Here is a 24,605-nt window from a genome sequence, read left to right as displayed (position 1 = left end):
AGGCCATTTCCAACAATGCATTTAAAGATGCATTTCACTTGCAAACATTGACACAACACTCACGGGCATGGTTGCTATGATCTGTTGATTCAGTGCATGACATTGCGGAGCTACTTTTTACTGGACGTGAGAATGTCTTCCAGACACTGAATTCAGCTACAACCCAAAGCATGACTCAGGAACTTTTGATCCGAAATTGAAATCCTAGAATTTTTGTTTTTCTCAGAATATGCAGTATGCGCTGAGCTGAAACTTTACCAGGCTTGTTCTCAGGCACCATTCTTTAGATTGTGAGTAATTTTGTTGCCTCAAAGGAACATATTTGCAAGCAAATGATGGACTATACCTCTAATATGGCAGTTGGCTTTCTTCTCCTCAGATGCATCAGCTCTTTGCAGCACTGACTCGGCAAATGAACTGTTCTCAATTCCTGATTGGTGGAAATGTGATGACATCATGGACTGCCCCACAGGACTGGATGAGACTAACTGTAGCCGGAAACTGCCAGGTAAAAAGTCTTAGGAGGGAAAATGATTGGGATTTGATGTAAGGTGTGTGGTACCTGTGCTTGTTTTAGAATTTTGAGAAGTAGGAAAGAGTGCACCAGGTGGGAACAGAGCCAGGTCACCAGAGGTAAAAGGTTAAAAGGTTAGAACAGTTTAAAGCATTGAGTTCAGGAGCACAGTCTCGGAAAAACTTCATGTGAAGTCAGGAAGGGGAACCTCTGCATGATTTTTTGTATGATGAACCTTCAAAGACAGTCACTTGTAAAATATTGTCTGTGAAATCTCTTTTCTTTCTTTGCTTTTCCAAATCCGAAAATAGATATTTCCCTTTAGTAACCAAAAGCCATCTGACAATCTGTTTATGAACAGAAAGTAAACCTTTCACTTTTATTGGAAGTCTTTTTCACAATGTGATTTTACACAGCTGCTCACATGCCATGCATATCTAACTGTCATATCACTGCAACTGGATGACTCTTTTTATACCTTTTTATTCTAGTAGCACTGGTAAAGAGGTTTAAGATATGAATCCCGAATAACTGATCTTGTCAACTTTTATGTACCACAACCTTGACGGAACTTGACTCAACATTGTTTTGAGGAATAAGTCCATATTCTTAAACTTTGTGTTTATATAATTGTGGCATCATATTTGTTTGAAACATATTTTAGATGATTTGAACACTGCCCTCTGTGGTGTGCGTCCAGCCATCCCTCGTGAAGATAGCCTGGCATTTCGGATAGTCAACGGCACCAAAGTAGAGATGGGCGGATGGCCTTGGATGGCATACTTGCGACTTGACAACGTCACCAACGGTCACATAGTGTGTGGAGCGTCATTGATCGCTGACCGTTGGCTGACCACTGCTGCGCATTGTGTCTCATCCCCAAAGTAAGCTATCCGTCTCCTTCCCTAGTGCCTAGGGACCATCTCAAAAATAGTGGCTGCTCTAATCGGGAATATGCACCTGATGATTCTACTGGACACAACCTGAGAACAAGTGGTGTTCTTTCAAAGAATTCTACTTCCTGTAATAAAAATGCTGACACATAGTCATTGGTAGGAAATTGGTAGGAGATGAATCGTAGATTAAATGGAGCATGACAATGCAAATCTGTCTGAGTGCCGTATATGTTGTATCCAGTGTGTAGCTCATTTAGATAGCTTACTGTGTTTTGCTGTTGTCTTGTGCCCAGTGCCTTTGGAATGCTGATCAGTAACATTGTAATAGGTGATATTCACCTGATGGAGGAGTCACGATACCATCAGACAGTTCCTGTTGAGCGTATCTACACCCATCCAGGCTATAATCCTAAAATCCTGACCAATGACATTGCGCTCTTGAAGCTTGCCCGACCAGTGGAGATGAATAATTATGTGCGACCAGTTTGTCTGGATCTTCCGACAGAGGATGATGTAACCGAGAAGTACACAAAATGCTTTGCGGCAGGCTGGGGATTCACTCAGTACAAAGGTCAGCCAATGCCAAATGAAACATCTAGATATTAGAAGTCAGGATGCCAGATATTTAGAAGACTGAAGCTTCTTCCTAATCTTGTGTCTACGGCTAGGCCTAGTTCCTCAACAAATGTAATAATTGTGTGGCATGTGTGGACAGTAGGCATAGCCATTGCTCAGGAAGCTTAGCCTGTTTTCAGGGCACAACCACTCATTTCATGGCACTTTAACAGAATTTGTCAACCCTTTCACTGACAAAAGTGAACAAACATGAAGTGCTACTTTCTCCTTTTCCAGGCAACCGTTCGAATGATCTTCTAGAAGCAGATATGTCATTGGTTGAGCTTGAGGACTGCACAGACTTGTATGCAGGCTATCAGATGTGGGGACTCACCATTACAGACCGTGTCACTTGTGTTAAACCTGCAGGCACCAATGTCTCCGCTACAGCCTGTAATGTACGTTGGCTCTCACACAAGCCAGCTGTTTACAGAGTGCCCTGTCCAGATGTGAAATTGGGACACGAGTAAAGAATAAAATAAGTGACATACCTGGGCCGGTTGTGAATACTGTATTATTCAGTTAAGATGAAACAGCATAAAAGCAAATCTCTCTGTGTGCTTGAAGCAAACTTTACTGTTGTCTGGCAAATTTCATTTGAGCAAAACTTTCTTAATTTTTGACTCATAGATTTGTGAAAGTTGCTTCAAAAGAATAAGTGCATCTCAGCAATTTCTTTTTACGCCGGTTGCCATATGATGTATTGTTTTCCAGGGGGACAGCGGGGGACCAGTAATGTGCCTGAGCACCGACGGAAGATGGAATATGGTGGGCATAATCAGTCTAGGCATACGCTGCTCCGCTCATCCTGTCGTAGTGACCCGTGTTGCAGCCTTTGTCAGCTACATAGCTAATGTCATGAAAGGAGGTAAAGATCTCATATTGACTGTCCCAAAATTTGGAATGTAAAGCTAGCTCATTCTAACACTGCCAAATTGAAACTGCGATTGCCTGTTGTTTTGTGGTTGGCAAAAAGCTGACATAAGTGGTTTTCAAGATGAAAATGTGACTTGCCTTAAACACATTTCAGGAACAGGATCTGTAACGCATAAGTAGTGTGTTATCCCCTCAGATTGAACAGTCCTAACATTTCATAAAATGTTGAGAATGAGCAAATTCAATACTCCAGCAGTATGTGCCCAAAAATAAGAACGCCAAGCTCATTTGTAAACAGCAGTACACATGCATGGGGTCTGCTTTATCTGCATGAAAACACACAGACTTTCTTGCGAGTTTTTACTCGAATGACCTTGTCTTTTTCAAAATATCAACTGGGCTTATTTTGAGATACATTTTGAGGAAGTCATTCATTACAACTGCTCTTTGAGAAAACTGTTTACATTTGTAATAATAAGAACAGGTTTTTTGGGAGATCAAAGTGCTCTCCATTATAATTACCCCTGCTCATTGGGCTTATGAAACCTTTCAAATACCATCTCAGCTTCCTTGGGAGTATACAGCCTGCCGCAGTCATTGCAGTACAAAGCAGCTAACTCGACCACAATAAACCAACTCGGCCCTTACAGGTACCCAATTACTCCAGGATGGAGAGAAACAGTGAGTGACAATGTGCCTTGGCCAGGGCACGTGCACACACCATGACCCCAGGTTGGATTTGAACCTGCAACCCACGACTTTGCAAATTGAATGATCATAACCACGAGGCCACAGCGTTCCACATACGAAATTTGAACTTCAAGCTTAAATTGATTAGTGAATACCCAGTTCTTTAGTAACAAACCACATGTAGGAACTGCTTATCCTTGACTGAGTTACTCACGTGTTATAGCACCTTTTTGTTCAATTTTGTTATACCACAGATCCCAATCCAGTGAAGTGTGAGAAAGTCCAGTCTGAGATGTGTTCGGGACAGCTACCATATGATCGCACCTTCCCCACTAGTCAAGAGTCCTTTGACCCCGTCGTAGCTGCTATCCTGGAGAACGTGACTTGCCCCTCTGTCAACCTGACTCTTTTTGCTTGCTCACTGCTCTTTGAGGGTTGTACGGAGGACGGACGAGCCCAGGTCCTCTGTCGTGAGTACTGCGAGCAGGTGGTAGACGAGTGTACCTGGGCGTTTCTCAAGGCAACTGGTCGCTTTTTTGGTATAATTGCGAAGTGTTTCACCTCACCAGAAGCTGGTAGGCAAGACCAGATGATCTGCTACAAAGGTATGTGAGTACAAAGGCCTGTTTTTTTTCACATGGATCCAGGTCTCGGTCAGTGGTCCCTGTGCTGGTTCACTTCATTCATTAGGCAGTGTCTGGTGTCAGTGAACCAACCACGGCCCAAAGTCTACTCCTAACTTTTTGAGGCTCATTTCGTATTTAGTTTTTTTCGTTGTGTAATAAAATAAAATGTACATTGGATGTGATGAGATGTAAATTATGGAAATTGTTGTTGTCCAATAAAAATGTTCAAAATATATTCTTTTATTCTTACTGACAGATGAAGATGCTCGTTGCGGTAACCAGACTGACATCCTCTTGCCTCAAGAGGGCAGTGTAAGTCTTCAATCACACAACTACCCAGACCACTATGGCATGTTCTTAGATTGCACCGTGCTCATTACTGCTCCAACTGGCTACCGTGTCCTCGTCAAGGTGCGTGACTTTGACGTGGAAAAGTGCTGTGAGACACTGGCATTTGGTGCCGGCCGTGACGCCCACGACAAGAGGACAACACTGGCTAAGTTCCATAGCCAAGAAGATGTGCGATTGGTTTTATCTCCCACCACCTCACTCTGGGTTCGGTTCACCTCCAGAGACAATCCCAACGCAGATGAAAAGGGCTATTCTTTAGAGGTATATGCTGTCCTCGGCACTGGTGAGTTGAACGAATACACTCGTCAGTATTCTTGTTGGATAGGAATTGAATCCACTTGATACAACGGAGATGTAAACCATCTTGTGATATCCTTGATCCACCAAATTGTCACCAAAGCCTAATTCTGTCCATTGAGAATGCTTTTTTTCACTGTTCCTTACTGCAGCTGTACGACGCCTGTGTAATAATGAATCGGCCCAGTTTCCTTATTCACCGCCTGATTCGTGGATTTGTGATGGAATTGTCGATTGTCCAGGAGGGGCGGATGAAGAGGGATGTCCCACAGTTACACCAACTCCAGAAGGTTGACAAATTCCTTTCCATTTTTCAACTTGCGTATTTGTGCTGCTCTGAAACTTCCCAGGCCGTGATTCTTTGTAGAGTCATCAATAACCTGGATGATAAATTTTAAGCTATATTTGAAGTGTTCTTGTGTTCATACCTTACGAATTTTACTCCATCAGAATAAATTTTTTAGATTAGTGTGTTGTTATGGTTTTTAGCTTTCATTTATTGACAGTTTTGTATGCACGTTTTTATTTTGGTTAATTTGTAGACATCTTGAATCAAGCGGATTGTGGCCTCCAGGCTGCAAGACAGTCGTTCCGCATCGTCGGTGGCTCAGATGCTGAACCAGGCCAGTGGCCTTGGCTAGGATCGCTACGATATCATAGAAATGATGGAAGAAAGAATCATGGATGTGCTGTCTCACTTGTCGCTCCACAATGGGTGGTGACAGCAGCTCACTGTGTGGTTACACCAGCGTAAGTCCATCCCCATAACAAAATCTGACCTCTGCTTTAATTGGCTATAAATTGCTGCAGGACAAAACTTCTTGGGAGATGCATTTAGCTCAACCCTGTAAGCAGTAAATTCGTAGTCAAAAGAAACATTGTCACAGCCTTCAGCCTCATAGTAAAGTTTTCCAAGATTTGATTGCAGCAAACTAATTCTCTTGGCAATATGCTTCTGAATAATAAAGTTTGTTAGAGATTTCAACCAGGGTGTTGCTGATTGGAATAAAGGCTTTAAAAACACTGATGTTTTTCACTCTTCCAGCTATATGAATGAAAGACTTGACGTTGTATTTGGAGATCCCAAACTAAATGAGACAACACTGCATCACATAGAGGTTGCCGTGGAGACTGTTTACTCACATCCAGGCTTCAACCGAATGACATTTGAGCATGACATTGCTGTCTTGAAGCTAGCAGAGCCAGTTGCCTACACAAATCATGTCAGACCAGTTTGTCTGGACACAGCTGCTGAAGATTTTGACAATTCCAGTCTGTGCTATGTTGCTGGATGGGGACTCACTAACTACACAGCAGGTATCAGTTGAAAAACAATTTCCTTGCAGGTGACTTAACAACTCTTGGTAACTTCCACAAGGAATGTGATTTGGTTCTTTGATTAATCAAACCATCTTTCGCACATCAGTGATTTTCCTTATTGGGAGTGTTTTGAAATACCAGTTTCTTTTTGGTTTCTGATATCTCCCCTTTATTGGAGGGGAAACCAACGGAAAGAGGAATATTCATCTCAAGTCTATGATATTTGGAAACAAATTTGAATTCTTTATGGCTCATCAGTGGGTAATAGCACTGACCTTTATTTGTATCTTTTCTTTTACCAGCTGATTTACCTAATCATCAGCAGGAATCAGAGGTTCGCCTTGTTTCTCTACAGGACTGCATTCAGTCTGTGCAAGGGGTTGGACTTTATGGGATTGTCACCAACAACATAATTTGTGCCAAGGGTCTAGACGGCCAGAGCCCTTGCAGTGTACAGTACACAAACTTCTTTTTCATGCTGTGGACACTAGTGCTGTTGCCTAAATGCCTTGTTGCTGGAGTTGTGGGGGGACATTGAAAGGGCTCATAATCGATTGATGTAAATGTTTTCAATGCAGCTGAGCAGTTTTTAATAAGCTCTCATTTATCATTGCTTTTGTTATGAAGTGCTCTGCTTCTCAAATGAGAGATATTTCAGTCTGTTGATTTTAACATGTATGCAAGAACTTGTAAACCATTTTCCATTGGAGAAATACTCTTTTAGGATGATTCATGCTTATCCCACTTGAGAGACAAAGATTCTAGGAGACCAAATAGTGCATATGCTCCTCTGTCAAGCAGGGGGATGAAATACTCGTAACCAAAAAATAAGCAAATTTGGAGGCATGTGGCCTAGTCGTTAGGGTTTGTAGCTTCTGATCATAGGGTAAGGGGTTCGAATCCAGCTGGTGGCAGCATGTTGCGATCTTGGGCAAGTCACTTTAACCCTATGAGCCTCTCTCTACCCAGTAGAAAATGGGTACCTGTGAAGGCAGACACGGTTGTGTTTAGCCGTTTACACCAAAATGGCAGCTTCGGGCTAGTACACTCCCCAGGGAGCTGAGATGGTTTCAGGAATGTTCAGATGAATTGAGCCCAATGTGCAGGGATAATGATAATACAGCACCTCACGGCGGTTTACCAGTGTTTGTTATTGTTATTATTATTATTATTTACTAAAGCATGTAGAATTTAACATTTCTAAAAGCAACTGTATATTTCCCAAGGTGTTTTCCTGATGCAATTTTCCAATTGCTCTGAGGTTGTAGATACTCTTCATTTTGACAGGCTTTTTTTTCTCTCTGATGTCAACAGGGAGACAGTGGAGGTGCCCTGGTGTGTCGTAATCAGCATGGCGTCTGGCACGAAGTTGGAATCATCAGTGCCGTTTTTGGTTGCAGTTCCAAAAAATACCCAGGATTCTACACGCGTATCTCCTCCTATGTTGCTTTCATATCCTCAGTAATTAGAGGAGGTTGGTTTTTCATCCTTGGTTTGAAATACAAAACACTTGGTTTGTTTTCTAGATTAATACAGTGTCCATCAGTTATTCTACCTTTTGAAAACACAGCCTGAACCAGTGTTAGGACGTGTCCCTTCTCTATCTTAATTCCCTCTTTGTGGGAACGACTGTTTTGTCACAAGATATTTTGCCACATCTATTAACCTGAAATGTCCCCCTTTTTTCAGTGTCATAACCATTAGTGCTAACCTTTAGCTTTGCCACAAACCACATTGAAAAGGGTTGTTGATTCACAACTTGATCATTTACACTTTTAATTTGTGCTGTTAAAGATCTTTTGTTAAGGTGCATGTAGGCGATGTTATTCAGGGGTTTTATATGATTTCAATGTGACTTCAGAGTTTCAACCTAGCTGCGAGCCTCTGGAGCCATCCAACCAATGCACTGACTTGGTGCCTTATGCAGACACGTACTCAACCAATCAATCATATTACGATGACTTGATTGACCACTTGTCAAGTTTGGAGATGTGTCACAGTCATGCCAACCAGTTCCTATGCATGATGTTCATGCCTGGATGCAGTCGAGGGGTAAGTCGCTTTGGTTACTCTTGGCTAAATTCAGTGGAAATATGAACAACTGTAGTGAAAAAGATAAAGTAAGTCAGTCATCTCTGTTCACAATCACAAGTATGTACCTTGCCAATTTTCCAAGTGTCAAATTTTGCAGCAAATATTCTAGGTTATGCTTCACTTCGGTAAAAATATGGACAGAATCTTTTTGACCAAGCAAACATTACCTCCACACTGCCATTTTTGTTTTCTGCCCAGCTTCCCTTTTGATTGACACAGATCGAGTCTCAAGAAGCTTTTATAATTGATCAGTGATGAGATGATTATGAACTACAGCTTTCCATTTCCAGTCCTTCGTTTTTGTCAAGACACCCCAGTTTTGACATTTCAACTGCATCTTCCAAGTTCCAGCTGAATGAAATTTCTTGTCATTTTAATGTTCAGGAAGTACCCTGCAGAGCCTTCTGCCAGGAGTTTGTAGATAATTGTAGCAGTGTTTATGAGGATGCGACTGGCGCGTTCTTAGAGTGGTTCATATTGTGCGAGCACTATCCAGTAGGTCGTCCTGGTGAAATGACATGTAGCATTGGTAAGTCGTAATGAAGCCTTACAAAATACTGCAGCAGATAAATCTCCTGATCACAGCAAGGTCTGATAGTGAGTGTGCCATGATTTAAGTTTTTCATGCAGATTAAAAATTCCCTAAACTTTTTCATTTTGAATATGTATCCTGACAATTGTAAACCCACTGTTGGTTGAGGGAGCAAGTGGAGACATGTGTAACTTGCGAACTAGTAGGATAGAATTGTTCATCTCCTGGTTATTGTTGCTTAGCTCTACCGTAGAAGCAGTTTAACTTGGAAGAAAAGTTATGTGCGATATTGGCGTTCAAACATAAAGTTAGAAAGCGAAAGAATAACAATGGCATTCCCTGAATCTTTTGCCATGACTTGCATTTGATGAAGCTTTTACCTTGAAAAAAGATCTTTTAAAATCTTGTTGAGCTGATTTTGGATCTTTAGCAGCTCGTGGTCAGTCGAGTGTGTTTTCTTTCCCAAGGTTCTGATGCCCGATGTAAGTTGAGCCACAGTGACTTCATAATAAGGGTTCCTGCCAGCAGTCATGTGACCTTGTACTCTCCACGTTACCCGCTTTACGAAGAGAATCTTGAATGTTTCTGGATTGTTGTTGGACCTCCAGACTACCACAGACTTCTAATCAAATTTGTTGCACTGGACTACAATTGGGAGGGAAATAATGCCCTAATTGTGGGGTACGGAGACAACCCTGGCAACCTGAGCACTCAACTAGGTCGATTCAGTGGTGCAGACAAGGCAGGCCCTGTGCTGATCCAATCTGATACGGCATGGATCTGGTATGGCACTGGCAGTGGAGAGCAGCGTCCAGCACCGGGAGAGACTTTGAAACTTCTTGGAGGGTTCCAACTAGAGATCCATGCTACAAACATCACAGGTTTGAATGTCACTTCATTTATTGCATCAGTTGGCCGGCCTAGTTGGGATTCATTTTGATTAAGGGGTTCGATGTAGATATGGAAATGTGTCCAACTCAATCGGCCAAAGTTGGGACGAATAAGTGTACCCTTGGTAGATATGCCTGCCAATGGCGCAGGTTGTAAATGGACAAAATGATTCAGTCCATTGCATACATGTGACACATTCGTTTCTTTTGCAATATTACAGATGGACAGAAAAAATAGTGCAAATATTTTTTCCTGGTTAAACCACTGTGTTCCAATGATGGCACGCTAGGATGTATAGAGTATGCTCCTGACAAACTTGAATGGCACGATCAGAACCACTAGCATTTCCTTCGCTCCACAATTCTGCTATATCGCCCTCTTTTGTTTATTTATAGCATTCATAGTTTACTTTCTGCTATGCCTGTCTTGTTGATGGTAGATTTGAGCTTGCTGTGTACTGTTCCCGAAGGAGGACCCAGCAGAGCCTTGACAACGATGCCATCCTGGTGGCATTGTGACGGGTTTCCTGATTGCCCAGCAGGGGCAGATGAACATGACTGTTCAGTGCCCTGGTACAACCAAACCTGTAAGCTAAGAGAATCCAACCTCAACATTGCGAAAATCAAGCCTTTGACGTTGATAAGGCATTGAAACAAATGTCACATCTATTTGTGTACACTTCTCTGAAACTTTCAGGAAATTTAAATTCAGGATTTAGCAGACTTGTTCACCCACTGAAGGCCAAAATGTATATGATTGAAATATGACTATTTCCAGTATTCAATCTTGATAATCATTTGTGTAAAGAAATTACAGAGTATTTTAAAATGTTTTTAAAGAAGTTTCTATCTCGAGATAAACATTAAATAAACAACAAAATTAGGAGAATCAGCCTGTGTTCTTGGGTGTGGTTTCCATAATTTTCAGATTTTCAGAATTAATGGACTTGTGGGTCTTTTAAGGCAAATAAACTTTCTATCCACCCCTTGGATAATCAGAAAATGGCCCCATATTTGGAACTGTTCTTATCTTAAGACTCTGTTAAGATGAATTTTGGAAATGTTGATAAATGTTGTGTTATGGTTTCTGATTTACAGCGATTTGTAGCTTTATATGACTTTATATGACATCTATAGTTACGGTTAATTTGCAGACATCTTGAATCAAGCGGGTTGTGGTCTGCAGGCTGCTAGCAACTCGTTCCGCATCATTGGTGGCTCAGATGCTGAACCAGGCCAGTGGCCTTGGCTAGGATCGCTACGATATCATGGAAATGACGGAAGCAAGAATCATGGATGTGCAGTGTCACTTGTCGCACCGCAGTGGGTTGTGACAGCAGCTCACTGTGTGGATACACCTTTGTAAGACCATCTCTCTCCAAAGATCTGGCCACTGTATCAGATATACCTGTATAGTTGACTCTTACTGTGATGGAAATAAGAAAATAAAATTGATTAGCAAATTTGCTGATCATATTGTCGTTTGGTACACAGTTTTAATATCCACTGATATGTACACCAAGGCTAAACACTGAAACAACACACAGGTTTGGTAAAGCATGGTTGTTGGTTATAGCTTTGGCCAAAAATTGGGTGGAGAAACAAATTTTTACACAAGGGGAAAATAAACAAAAACCCCGCCATCAGCAAGTCCCTACTCGTGATTTTTTGGGGTGCCATTTTAGCTCCTGAGATGTTCTGCATTTGACCTAGAACGACTGGTGACTTACACATAAGTCAAATATTTAACAAGAAAGGGGAAATGGTATACATCACTGTAACTTGCACTGATCAGAAGTCATTGTCAGAGTCGATGCTTTAATTGAGATCTGACGAATGTTCCGCAGAATTTCAAACGGCTTTGATTTTGGCCTCTTGCAACTCACAGTAAAGAACAATGTCTTCCAACTGATTCTCTTGTTTCAGCCGTGGCATATTTCTCTGCCGTTTTTCAACGGTACATTTGGACCACGCTTTTGGCATTTTTGTTGCGCATTGATCACCAGGAAATGACTGAAGTTAACACGTGCTTATGTACAGTACGTACGTGCGAAGCTTGTATCGCGCTTGGGGTGTATGTACCAACTTGTACTTCGTGGCGCCACTTATCCCGCATATACATGTAATGTATATATGTGCCTGATGTGTGCACTTGTACCGTACCGTACCGAACTACGCGTGCTATATAATCCCACCAAATCGCAGCAACCTCGATTCCCCCATGATCTGTAGGCCTCGCGCTGCGCTAAACTAGGACAAGATACTGGGCACGAGTTCATTTCGTCAAACGTTTCGGTTTTGCTGTGAAGCCGCTAGCGCTCCGCACGGGGCAGGTTTCCGATGCGATCCACGCCTCGAGCTCGCTACGTGCACGGTGCCGGTGGGGGCGGGTTGTGTGGCCATTGTTATGCATGATTTTACAGGAAATTTCCATTTGCAAAAATTGCACATCACTTTCATGTTTGGCTCGCTTTTCGTGCAAAATGTATCCAGCTATTTCTATCACTGTCTTATTACAAACTCAATTTTGGAAAAACTCAGGTTATGTAACAGACACACATCCTCGGTCTCAGCAATAATGTTCACATTTCTTTGGGGAGAAAATCTGTTACACTAAAATCAAATAGTGTGAAATTACAATGAAAGGTTCTTGTGACTCTGTTGTATAGAAATCATTTTTTTTTTTACCATTAGTAATGAGTGGCTTTGACGTATCCTTGGTAAGGATTATCCAAAATCACATCCCAGCCCGAAATTACATCCGGGAAAGTCCAAAATCACATCATGAGTTAGGCTTCAATAATGTAATATTAAGTGTGATTTCTGGCTCGGATGTGAACTTTGGATAATTCCTTACAGAATCACATTCTAGGTCAAGTATCAAACCCACCCTAAACAACTTTCCACTTTTGAAGGAAATGACATCCAGGCCGTTCATAGTATTGCAAATGTTGGAGCACATAATTGCCAGTAGAGTTAGTTTTCAATAGGTTGTGCTTGTATCGATTGTTGTATCGACCTTGGCCCGACGTTGAATCTTTTCATATGGAAGGTTATGATTGTTGGATTGTGCACGGTCACAAAGTGTCCGCTGTGGTTACCAACCACAGCCAGTCATCAAATACTCGGCCCTGGTGATGCATTCCAGTCATCCGCGCTGCGTGCACCTCCCAATGGGAAATCATAGAAAAAAAACCATAATTAATGTTACAAAGGGCTTTTGCTTGTTTTAAACAGGTGCTTGTATGACATCTCCTTTGCTAGAAGTAACCGCCCAATCACAAAATACAGTTATGACATCACACTCATTTGACAAAGTTTTCATGTTACGCTTGATGGAAATTCGGACGTGTCAATGATGGTTGTCCATCATGATTTAAAATTCGCAACACTGCCAAAGACTGCCAAATCCCAAAGAAAGCCGGGGTCACACGGTGAACATTGCATGGATGGGGCAATAAATTGTTTCACCTTGACACAATTTGTGCAGGAAAGATTACTTACATGGAAAGGCATCAATTGATTATCAATCTTGGCAATTTCGCTGTCATGACATTAGCTTCGTCCTCTGCCATAAATTACAGTTTGACTGTCTTGGCATCAGTGGCGTATGCAGGTTTTGGTGTTAGGGAGGGGTAACTTCAAAAGTGAATGTGGCTTTGGGCTCAGCATGATGTTGGGAAGAAGAAAAATACTCATGATCATGACATCCTTGCTTTCATTTCTTGGTGTTGCTTTCTTAGGGTTTGATGCTAAACTTTGATCAATAAACATACCAATTACTTTCTTACTCATCACTGAAGTATTTTTTTTAATCCGGGGGGGAGTTGCGTCCCCCCACTGGACATGCCCCTGCTTGGCATTTTTATTTTACTTGTCTTCTGTTCACATCTTTTTTAATAACATTAAGGTTTCTTGTTGAAAATTCACACTGTATCTGACGAATCATACCTCAGAGAGCATTCTGAAAATTTTAAGATTATCACAAATTTTCAGGTACATGTGTAAAAGCGTGTATACAGAGTAGGATCTGTACTTATGGTGAACTCAAGACCAGAAACTAGCACACTGAGCTCTGCATGCAGTGGATTTCAGATACAACAAATGTTTTCACTGGGAATGTGGATTTCTTAATATCATTAGTCAAATGTAAATAGCTGCCTGGCAAAGTGGTTTGGGAGATTTATTACCTCCGCCCCTTAAGTGGTAAATTAGTCGTCAAAAGAAACATTACTTGTCACACTCTGTAGCTTCACAGTCCACTTCGTTTGGATTAGATTTTTGCAAACCATTCTTAAGGCATAGATTCTTCTTGTCATTGTAAAGTTTGTCAGAGATTTCAACAGTTGTAATGCTATCCCAATAACGTATAGAAACATATATCTTTTTCTCTTCCAGCTACATGAATCACAGAATTGATGTCGTATTTGGAAATCCCAAACTAAACGAGACAACCGTGCATCAAGTAGAGGTTGCCGTGGAAACTGTTTTCCCGCATCCAGGCTTCCAACCTCACTTGCTAGCAGAGCATGACATTGCTGTCTTGAAGCTAGCAGAGCCAGTTGCCTACACAAATCATGTCAGACCAGTTTGTCTGGACACAGCTGCTGAAGATTTTGACAATTCCAGTCTGTGCTATGTTGCTGGATGGGGACTCACTAACTACACAGCAGGTATCAGTTAAATAAACAACTTCCTTGCAGGTGACATCACATCTCATGGAAACTTCCACAAGGAATATGACTTTTTTATTAGATGATCAAATTATTTCTTACCTGTGAGCATTATTCACTGAACGAGGTACTTTGAAAAAACCAGTATCATTGTTGTTCCTGATGACATCTCTCCTTCCTTGGAGGGAAAATCCATGGCAAATTTTTGTCAAGTTGTTTTTTACAATTGATATCCAAGAAAAAAGAAATAAAACTATTCGTGCCAAGTCCCTTCATATTTGATCACAAATTCAACTCTGAACTTCTTTCCGTTTCTTTTCCTTTACCAGCTGTGTCAACTAACCGTCAGCAAGAACTGGAGATTCGCCTTGTTTCTCGACAAGACTGTATTCGGTCTCTGCAGCAGATTGACTTTTATTCCCTTGTCACGGACAACATGATTTGTGCCGAGGGTCTTGATGGACAGAGCCCTTGCCGTGTACAGTACTCAAATTTCCCTTTTATCCTTTGAACATGAATGTTGTTGCTCAGTGAACTGACAAACGCATTGTGACTGGACTTTTGGATGGACTTATGAATGAGCTTGTTATTAACCTACGTAAATGTTTCTGGGCAACAGAGCCATTTTAATGAGCTCCTTTTCCATCATTTCTTGCGACGTGCCCTATGTTCTCCATATGAAAGATGCTTCACTTGTTTAATTGTAACTTGTATGCCAAACTCATCAAACGTTTTCCATTAGAAACTGTTTATTTAGGGTGATTCATGCGCATAATGCTGAGGAACATTGCAAACGATTAAAGTTCTCACGGAGCAAATATTGCGCATGCATGTCTGTCATTGGGGGTGAAATACTTGTAACTATTCTCACTTGAAAAGTGAGTAAATTCCTAATACTTTGTCTTTGAAGCCCTGGACTTCTTGCTTTGACAAACAAGCTTTTCTTTTCTCAAATATCAACAGGGAGATAGTGGAGGTGCTTTGGTGTGTCGTAATCAGCATGGTGTCTGGTTCGAAGTTGGAATTATCAGTCTTTCCTTCGCTTGCAGTTCGGAAAGATATCCAGGAGTGTATGCTCGTATCTCCTCGTACATTGATTTCATATCTTCAGTAATAAGTGAAGGTTGGTTGTTTTCAATCTTCCTTGGTTATAAATTGCAATCCTAAACATTGGCTTCTTATCAGGTCAGTAGACTGCACAAAATCGTGTATTTAACCCAATCTTGAAATCAGAAATATTCCAATTTCCATGGGTCTTTCGCCCCAAATTCAGGCTCTCAAATATTTAGTTTATTACTTGGCAGCTTTAAATCCCAACTAATTCCAGGTATAACGTTTAGTGCTGAGGGTAAGTTTGGGCTAGTGTCTTAATCATATTTTTGGTTAAATACGAAACATTGCCTTTGCCATGGACCACGTGCTCTGATTAAGCACGTCTGCGTTTCTTTGTTGCAGGTCTGTCACCTTTTGGTTCGCTAACGTTATTTTATTCAGATTTTTTGATATGACCTTAATTTGACATCAGAGTTTCCACCTAGCTGTGAGCCTCTAGAGCCATCCAACCAATGTACTAACCTGGTGCCCTATCTGGACACATATCCAACCGATCAATTACTTTACGATGACTTCATCGATCTGTTGCCAAGTTTTGAGATGTGTCACAGTCACGCCAACCAGTTCCTGTGCATGCTATTCATGCCTGGATGCAGTCTATGGGTAAGTAGATTTGATCATTTTTGGCTGAGTAGGGAGGATATATGAACAACAATAAGAAGAAAAGTAGACAAAAAGTAAAATGTAAGTCAGGTGTGTACACAGTTGGATAAAAATTGACATCTTTTTGATCGATGCCTTTCTGTATATAATGTACCACACAGTTTCATTCATACACAACTAGAGCCTGAACAAACCTTTATAAATGATCAGTGGTGTAGTAAGGATCAACTACAATCACAGCTTCCCAATTCCAGTCCTTGGTTCTTGTCGAGGCACTGCTGATATGTATTTCAACTTCACCCTCCAAGTTCCAGCTGAGTGAAATGTCTTGTCATTTTGGATGTACAGGAAGTTCCCTGCAGAGCCTTCTGCCAGGAGTTTGTAGATAATTGTAGCAGTGTTTATCTGGATGCGAAGGGCATGTACTTAAAGTGGTTTATGTCATGTGAGAACTATCCAGTAGGTCGTCCTGGTCAAATGACTTGTATCCAAGGTAAGTCTTGATGAAAAATACAGCAACCTATAGACTTTGTAATTGCACTTAGATATGATTATTGAGACGGTACTGTGCTGGCTTAATTGTTGCATGTTTTTCATGCAGTGTGCATCATGACAAACTGAACACACTTGTGGTTGTAGGAGCATTGACCTGTGAACGTCTTGCAAATGAACAGGATGGAAATACTTGTAGTTCATCTTTTGGCTTTAGTTGCTTGTTTGGACTGTAGAAGCCATTCATTTCAAAAACAGTCTAGAGTACGGAAGTGAATACATCGCGCTCACAGTTATGTGTGGAAAAGGCATTGACGCGAGAACCAGCGCATGAACCAACATGCGCTTGTACTTACTTTGTTTGCACTACCCTTCAGGGTTCACATTGATGTCGCACTTCAGTACTCCATGCTGGCAATTAAACATCACTGGATAGTTGAAAAGGGAAAAAAGACGAGTAGGATGTGTTGGGAGACTCGTATTCCCTAAATATCTTCTTCTATAACATTCATTTCGTCATACATTTGTAATTTTTTTTTCAGCTTGGAAAACTTCTGTAAATCTTGTATGTGACATTGGCATTGCATCTTGACCCAAACCTTTTCAGTAAATTGTATTTTGTCCCAAAGGCGCCGATGCCAGGTGTGAATTGAGCCACAGTGGTACCCTCATCGATGTTCCTGCCAGCAGTCATGTGACCTTGTACTCTCCACATTACCCTCTATATGAAGAGACGCTGCAGTGTTTCTGGATCGTTGTTGGACCTCCAGACTACCACAGACTTCTAATCAAATTTGTAGCAATGGACTATGATTGGGAGGGAAATAATGCCCTAATTGTGGGGTACGGAGACAACCCTAGCAAGCTGAGTACTCAACTAGGTCGATTCAGTGGTGCAGACAAGGCAGGCCCTGTGCTGATCCAATCTGATACGGCATGGATCTGGTATGGCACTGGCAGTGGAGAGCAGCTTCCAGCACCGGGAGAGACTTTGAAACCTCTTGGAGGGTTTCAACTAGAGATCCATGCTACAAACATCGCAGGTTTGAATGTACAATCACTTCATTCATTACACAATTCATCAGATCATGTAGGTGGGGTTCAGTTTCATAGGGGAGTTTAATGCAAGTTATGATTCTCCAGTGTCTAACTCAATTGGCTGCCATCAGGATTAATGAAGCGTGTAAGCGTACCAAATGACAGACTTGCTTGCCTAGGGCACGTGATGTCAATGGATAATGATTCTTTCCATACATAAATGTGAAACTTTATTTTTGTAGCTTGACTCACAGATGCAAAAAAATGTGCAAATATTTTCCCTGGTAAAACCACTGTGCTCCAATGTTGGCATGCGAGGATGTGTAGAGTATGTTCAGGACAGACTCGAATAACATGTCATCAGAACCGCCAGCATTTCTTTCACTGCGCATTTCTGTCATATCATCCTCTTTTGTTTAACTATAGCATTCCTACTTTACTCTCGACTTGATTCTCTGCAATGCTTTTCTTATTGATGGTAGATTTGAACTCACTCTGTACTGTTCCCGATGGAGGACCCAACACAGACCTGAGAACGATGCCAGCCTGGTGGCATTGTGACGGGTTTCCTGATTGCCCAGCAGGGGCAGATGAACATAACTGTTCATTGCTCTGGTACAACCATACCTGTAAGCTAAGAGAATCCACCCTCAGTGTTTGAAAAATTAGACCTTGATTTTGATAAGGCATTGTAACAAAATGCAAGATCTATTTGCGTTCACTTAAGTACATGTATCTGACACTGAGAAAATTTAAAAGTCAGATATGGTTTCTGATTTACAGTGATTAATAGCTCTATATGACTTCTATTGTTTTGGTTAATATGTAGATGTTTTGAACCAAGCGGGTTGCGGTCTCCAGGCTTCAAGACAGCCATTCCGCATCGTCGGTGGCTCAGATGCTGAACCAGGCCAGTGGCCTTGGCTAGGATCGCTACGATATCATGGAAATGACGGCAGCAAAAAGCACAGATGTGCAGCGTCACTTATTGCACCGCAGTGGGTTGTGACAGCAGCACACTGTGTGGTTACACCAGCGTAGGTCCATCCCTATCAAAAGATCTGGCCACTATATTAGATACATGTACTTGTGTTAAATCGACTCTGGTTATGACAGACTCGGGTATGGCAAAATTCAGGTTAAAAAAGACACCCATATTCAGTCTCCTTGAAGATATGCACATTTCTTCGGGGAGAAAGTCTGTTACAGCAAAATCGCATAATACAAAATTCATTTTATGACAAAAGGTTTTTGTTACTCTGTTGTGTAACGAGTTTTGTTTGCTACCATTTATAACGAATGTTTACAAATCCTGGAGCATATAGTTACAAGCAGAGTTAGTTAGTCAATAGCTGTTGCTTGTGTCAGTTGTTTAGTCTTGGCCCGGCGCAGAACCTTTTCATGTGAAAGGTGCTGATAGTTGGAGAGTACACTGTCACTAATCATCAGGTGTGATTACCAATCACAGCCATTCTTTTGAATTGTATTGCGCTTGTATGACGTCTGCTTTCCTGGACGTAACTGTCCAGTCACGAGTACAGTCATGACGTCACAGTCATTGGACAGAATTCTCACTGTACACGTGATTTAAGTTTGGACGTTTTGATGATTGATTACTTACGGGTTGTCCATGATTATTTGAAATTTCCAGCACTGCCATGTGCCCAAAGAAAGCTGGGGTAACGCAGTGAACATTACAAAACGAATAGGAAAGATTACCCACATGGAGACCACCAAGTTGATTATTAATCTTGGCATTCTCGTCGTCGTTATGTTGGCTTTGTCCTTGGCCATAAATTACAATTGACCATCTTGGGGGTTTCATTTCATATGTCGTACAAGCACTGTTTTTTTTAAAATATAAGTGAGGTTTCCTATTAAAAGTGTAACTGTATTGGATGAATCATAGCACGGAGAGCATTATTACAATTTCTTGAACATCACAAATGTTCACGTACATACACACATATATGTGCATGCATACAGAGTAGAATCTGTGCACATGGTGAACCCAAACAGTTAGTTCCCTGCGCTCCCCACACAGTGAATTTCAGATACATGTACAGCAAACCTTTTCACTAGGTCCCACAGATTTTGACAGTATTGAGAGTCAACTGTTAATTGCTGCCTGGCAGACCTGTCTGGGAGGTGTATTAGCTCCTTTTCGGAAGTGGTGAATTGGTTGTCAATAGAATTTATAGAAACATTAAATTCTTACACTCTCCAGCTTCACAGTTCAATTCCTTGTAATGTGATTGTAGCAAATCATTCTTAAGGTATGGATGGTCCTTGTCCTAAGTGTGTCAGGGATTTCTATAACTGTGATGATATCCCCCAAACCTAAAAAAAACCATGTGTTTGCCCTCTTCTAGCTACATGAATCAAAGACTCGATGTCGTGTTTGGGGATCCCAGACTGAATGAGATGACAGTGCATCACGTAGAGGTTGCCGTGGAGACTGTTTTCCCGCACCCGGGCTTCCGTCGTCACTTTCTGCCAGAGCACGACATTGCTGTCTTGAAGCTAGCAGAGCCAGTTCCCTACACAAATCATGTCAGACCAGTTTGTCTCGACACAGCTGCTGAAGATTTTGACAATTCTAGTCTGTGCTATGTTGCTGGATGGGGATACACCAACTACACAGCAGGTATCAGTTAAATAAACAACTTCCTTGCAGGTGACATCACATCTCATGGAAACTTCCACAAGGAATATGACTTTTTAATTAGACGAACCAAATTATTTCTCACCCATCAGCATTATACACTGTCCATAGTATTTTAAAAAGACCAGTATTGTTCTGGTTTCTGACATCTCTCCTTTCTCAGAGGAGAAACCTGTACCAACCCCTTGTCAAGTTCATTTTTATAGTTAATATCTAAGAGAAAAGAAATATGAATATGAGCAATGATGCTGAAGTTCTTTTCGTATCTTTTCCTTTACCAGCTGAGTTGGCTAACCATCAGCAGGAATCGGAGATTCACCTTCTTCCTCAACAAGACTGCATTTGGCTTTTGGGAGGATTTAAAGACACTGACATTCCCATCAACAACATCATGTGTGCTGAAGGTCAAGATGGACAGAGCCCTTGCCGTGTACAGTACTCAACTTGCTTTTTTATGCTTTGGACACAAGTATTGTTGCCCGAATGAACTTGTGGCTGGACTCTTGAGGGGACTTGTGAAAGGGCGTAAAAGCTTTTAATAATGATCACTCATATTCCTGTTAAAGTGCTCTGCGTGTTCCTTGTGGCAGATGTTTGTTTAACCTCTGTGCCAGAACTCATAAAGCATTTTCATTAGAAAAGCTCAGGGGTGATTTGTGTGTAACGATAGTACTTTCCAAGAGATTACAGTTCTCAGAGAGCAAATAGTGTACATGTATCTGTGTCATTCAAGGGAGTGAATACCTGTAAGGAGATTAAAACATGGCAAAATTAGCAGCGAATTTACCCAAAGTATCTTCCTGCTGTAAAATTCCAAGTGCTCTGAGGTTCTACCTTCTCACGCAATAAGTGAACTTTGTTTTTGAAGTCCTGAACTTCTCACTCTGACAAGAGGTTTGTCTCTAATGTTGACAGGGCGATAGCGGAGGTGCCTTAGTGTGCCGTAATCGTCATGGTATCTGGCACGAAGTTGGAATCATCAGTATTGGTTTTGGCTGCAGCTCTGCAATATATCCAGGATTCTTCACACGTATCTCCTCCTATATTGATTTCATATCCTCAACAATTAATGGAGGTTGGTTGGTTTAGCAGTCTTCCTTGGTTATATCTGAGAAATAGACTGTGTAAGCTTGGATACTTAACCAATTCTTTAAACCAGACATTTTCCACATTTCCGTAGGTGTTTTATCCTGAAATGTGGTCACTCAGTTATCTAGTGTATAAACTCCTTTCGAACTTTAGGTATAGAGTACTGAAGTGCAAAACATCATGTGTGCAATTTTGAGTGTGTACCTCATACGTTTGCACTACACTTCTGGTTCAAAATGACATCCCACTTGAGTTCTCTACAACCTAAAAATATTTAATGCTCAGGGCAAGTCAAGGCTAGTGTTCGAACCATATTTGTGGTTACATGATCAGATTCACTATTGTTGTGTGTTGTCTTAGATCTGTCACATTTTGGTGCGTTAGGGTTATGTTATTCAGATTTCTTGATATGATTTCAATGTGACTTCAGAGTTTCAACCTAGCTGCGAGCCTCTGGAGCCATCCAACCAATGCACTGACTTGGTGCCTTATGCAGACACGTACTCAACCAATCAATCATTTTTCGATGACTTGATTGACCACTTGCTGAGTTTTGAGATGTGTCACAGTCATGCCAACCAGTTCCTATGCATGATGTTCATGCCAGGGTGCAGTCTAAGGGTAAGTCGATTCAATCATTCTTTGCAAAATTTGGAGGAACATACGAAAATGTAATGAGAAATTAAGGTAGCTTTGAAGTAAAACGTAAGTCAGTTGTTCCAATTCACAGTTACAAGTGTGTACCCTGTCAGTTTTGAAAGTGTAAAAGCTTGCAGTGAACATTCTGCATTATGCTTCACTTCTGTAAATAACGGACAAAATCTTTTTAAAACAAGGCATTTCTATCAGTAAATTTCTCATGTCATCCAACTAGAGCCTCAGCAAGCTGATATAATCCTCCAATCACTGGAGAGCAATTAGTTTCCGTTGCATAATAGGCACACCCGTCCTTGTTTTTGTCACTCATTTTGACGTTTCAACTTCCCCTTCCCAGCTCCAGCTGAATGAAATTTGTTGTCATTTTAATCAGGACGTACCCTGCAGAGCCTTCTGCCAGGAGTTTGTAGATAATTGTAGCAGTGTCTATCTGGATGCGACGGGCATGTTCTTAGAGTGGTTTATACCATGTGAACACTATCCAGTAGGTCGTCCTGGTCAAATGACTTGTGCCAACGGTAAGTCTTGAAGATATCTTCCGCAATATGTAAACACATAGATTTGGTGACTGCACTGAGATATGATTATTGAGGTGTGCTGGCTGTGTTGTGCTGTGCCGACATATGTTTCATGCTGTGCGCATCATGACAAATTTTAAACCCCTTTATGATTGATTAGCATTGAGCACATGTTGAAAACTTTTAAAGTGGCAAGATAGAATAGTACATCTTTTGATTATTGTAGCTTAGCTTGACCGGAGAAGGCACTCATTTCAAAGCAGTTAAACTGGGAAAAAGAATGATATGCAATTTTGACATCGACAAATCACTGGACACATCGTTTGAAAAGGGAAGGAAGACTGGCCTGATGTGTTTGGAGAATTTTAGTCCCTGACGTAACTTTATGTCTTTTGACATAACTTTCCTTTAATCAAGCTTTTACAATTAGAAAAGATCTTTTAAAATCTTGTTCAGCTGCAATTGAGTCTTTACCAACGCATTTTCAGTGAATTGTATTTTTCCCTAAGGCATCGATGCTAGGTGTGAGTTGAGCCACAGTGGTACCCTCATCGATGTTCCTGCCAGCAGTCATGCGACCTTGTACTCTCCACGTTACCCACTATATGAAGAGACACTGCAGTGTTTCTGGATCGTTGTTGGACCTCCAGACTACCACAGACTTCTAATCAAATTTGTAGCAATGGACTACGATTGGGAGGGAAATAATGCTCTAATTGTGGGGTACGGAGACAACCCTGGCAACCTGAGCACTCAACTAGGCCGATTCAGTGGTGCAGACAAGGCAGGCCCCGTGCTCATCCAATCTGATACGGCATGGATCTGGTATGGCACTGGCAGTGGAAAGCCATTGAAACTTCTTGGAGGGTTCCAACTGGAGATCCATGCTACAAACATCACAGGTTTGAATGTACAATCACTTCATTCATTACACAATTGATAAGTTCACCCTGTCGAAGCTCAGTGCCTTGAAGGAGTTTACCACACCTAATGTGACAGATTCTCTCCTGTTTCCAAATCAGTAGGCTAGTGGCAAATGAATGAGGCCATAGCCCTTATCACATAGATAAACAATAATGTGACCATTGATAAACAATAATATGATAGATGGACCATTTGTTGTATAATGTTCCATGCGATAACCTACAAGTGCACATGTGCAAATATTGTGACATGCATTATCTCTCTGTTGCATTTGTAGTGCGTGTACCATCTTCACAGTGATCTATCCATTTTTATGAGATTGTGGCAGTTCATGCTCTATCACACGAATGGAGCAAATTGTTTCATTTGGACTTCTTAAGACTTCTTTTTCTTTTTGCATTTCCCAACTATCACTTGTCATTCATATGAAGGTGGTTATCACACGCACTCGTCGGCCATACCTGACTTCGTCTCTGCATCAACTTTCATCTCTGAAAATTATACTCACTTCTAGGACAACAGTACTTGAAAGAAAGACTTCAGTAATCAGGATGATGAATGAATATAGACGTTTAGATGGCAGCATATGATTTATTATTAAGCTAACAACTCCAGGGTCGAGGAGGTTAAAAATCTTGCTCAGCCTGAGACTGAGGCTAATCCAAGCACTTCACCACACTGCTGGTACTACCTATGTGCATATGCATATAGTCTGCTGGTGACCAGATAATGAAGCATTTGCTTCTCCAGGAATGTCAGTGACATGTAACATGCACTCATGTAAAAGGAAACAACTTGCAATTGTAAAGCAAACAATCCACTCTCAGAAATTTTGTCTCAAACCTTGCAAGGTTTTCTGGCATTTCATGAAAAGGATTCTTGACAGGAATACTTGCTAATGGCATGTTCTGATTGATGGAATGTTTCATCTGTCACTCAAAATATTCTTCGTTCCATTGCACGAATGCCGGTGAAATATCAATATGTTTTGTCTGGAGGCAAATGGATGGAAAAGAAATGGTGCAAATTAAGATGTCCTGGTGAAACCCCTGGGTTGCATGGTTGGCACGCTAGGATATTTAGAGCATATTCTTGACAAACTTAAGTGAGACATCAGAACCACCAGCATATT

General features: G+C 41.3%; 1 protein-coding gene across 4 annotated transcripts in view; it reads left to right on the top strand.

The window, feature by feature from the left end:
- Window positions 1-24,605, top strand: part of LOC110978224 (uncharacterized) — a 50,424-nt gene that overhangs the window by 21,948 nt on the left and 3,871 nt on the right. For 3 of the 4 annotated variants that reach the window (XM_087133135.1, XM_087133134.1, XM_087133136.1), the window contains 31 exons: window positions 380-508; window positions 1,179-1,398; window positions 1,704-1,981; window positions 2,263-2,423; window positions 2,740-2,893; window positions 3,846-4,196; window positions 4,474-4,851; window positions 5,018-5,155; window positions 5,408-5,615; window positions 5,911-6,182; window positions 6,488-6,636; window positions 7,500-7,659; window positions 8,047-8,237; window positions 8,664-8,808; window positions 9,279-9,692; window positions 10,142-10,288; window positions 10,856-11,063; window positions 14,100-14,374; window positions 14,704-14,852; window positions 15,338-15,497; window positions 15,900-16,090; window positions 16,439-16,583; window positions 17,212-17,625; window positions 18,103-18,249; window positions 18,450-18,657; window positions 19,993-20,267; window positions 20,567-20,715; window positions 21,201-21,360; window positions 21,805-21,995; window positions 22,405-22,549; window positions 23,059-23,451. In XM_087133135.1, the coding sequence (XP_086989261.1) occupies window positions 380-508; window positions 1,179-1,398; window positions 1,704-1,981; window positions 2,263-2,423; window positions 2,740-2,893; window positions 3,846-4,196; window positions 4,474-4,851; window positions 5,018-5,155; window positions 5,408-5,615; window positions 5,911-6,182; window positions 6,488-6,636; window positions 7,500-7,659; window positions 8,047-8,237; window positions 8,664-8,808; window positions 9,279-9,692; window positions 10,142-10,288; window positions 10,856-11,063; window positions 14,100-14,374; window positions 14,704-14,852; window positions 15,338-15,497; window positions 15,900-16,090; window positions 16,439-16,583; window positions 17,212-17,625; window positions 18,103-18,249; window positions 18,450-18,657; window positions 19,993-20,267; window positions 20,567-20,715; window positions 21,201-21,360; window positions 21,805-21,995; window positions 22,405-22,549; window positions 23,059-23,451 (6,705 nt within the window). The remainder of the gene's footprint in view (window positions 1-379; window positions 509-1,178; window positions 1,399-1,703; window positions 1,982-2,262; window positions 2,424-2,739; window positions 2,894-3,845; window positions 4,197-4,473; window positions 4,852-5,017; window positions 5,156-5,407; window positions 5,616-5,910; window positions 6,183-6,487; window positions 6,637-7,499; window positions 7,660-8,046; window positions 8,238-8,663; window positions 8,809-9,278; window positions 9,693-10,141; window positions 10,289-10,855; window positions 11,064-14,099; window positions 14,375-14,703; window positions 14,853-15,337; window positions 15,498-15,899; window positions 16,091-16,438; window positions 16,584-17,211; window positions 17,626-18,102; window positions 18,250-18,449; window positions 18,658-19,992; window positions 20,268-20,566; window positions 20,716-21,200; window positions 21,361-21,804; window positions 21,996-22,404; window positions 22,550-23,058; window positions 23,452-24,605) is intronic. The other variant, XM_087133137.1, reaches the window with a different exon arrangement.

This window comes from Acanthaster planci, linkage group LG02 (genome assembly GCF_054643075.1).
Source record: "Acanthaster planci isolate LZ-2023a linkage group LG02, COTS_SCS, whole genome shotgun sequence".
Classification (NCBI taxonomy): domain Eukaryota; kingdom Metazoa; phylum Echinodermata; class Asteroidea; order Valvatida; family Acanthasteridae; genus Acanthaster; species Acanthaster planci.
Note: the sequence above shows the minus strand (reverse complement) of the source record. Positions and strands in the feature narration are given on the sequence as shown.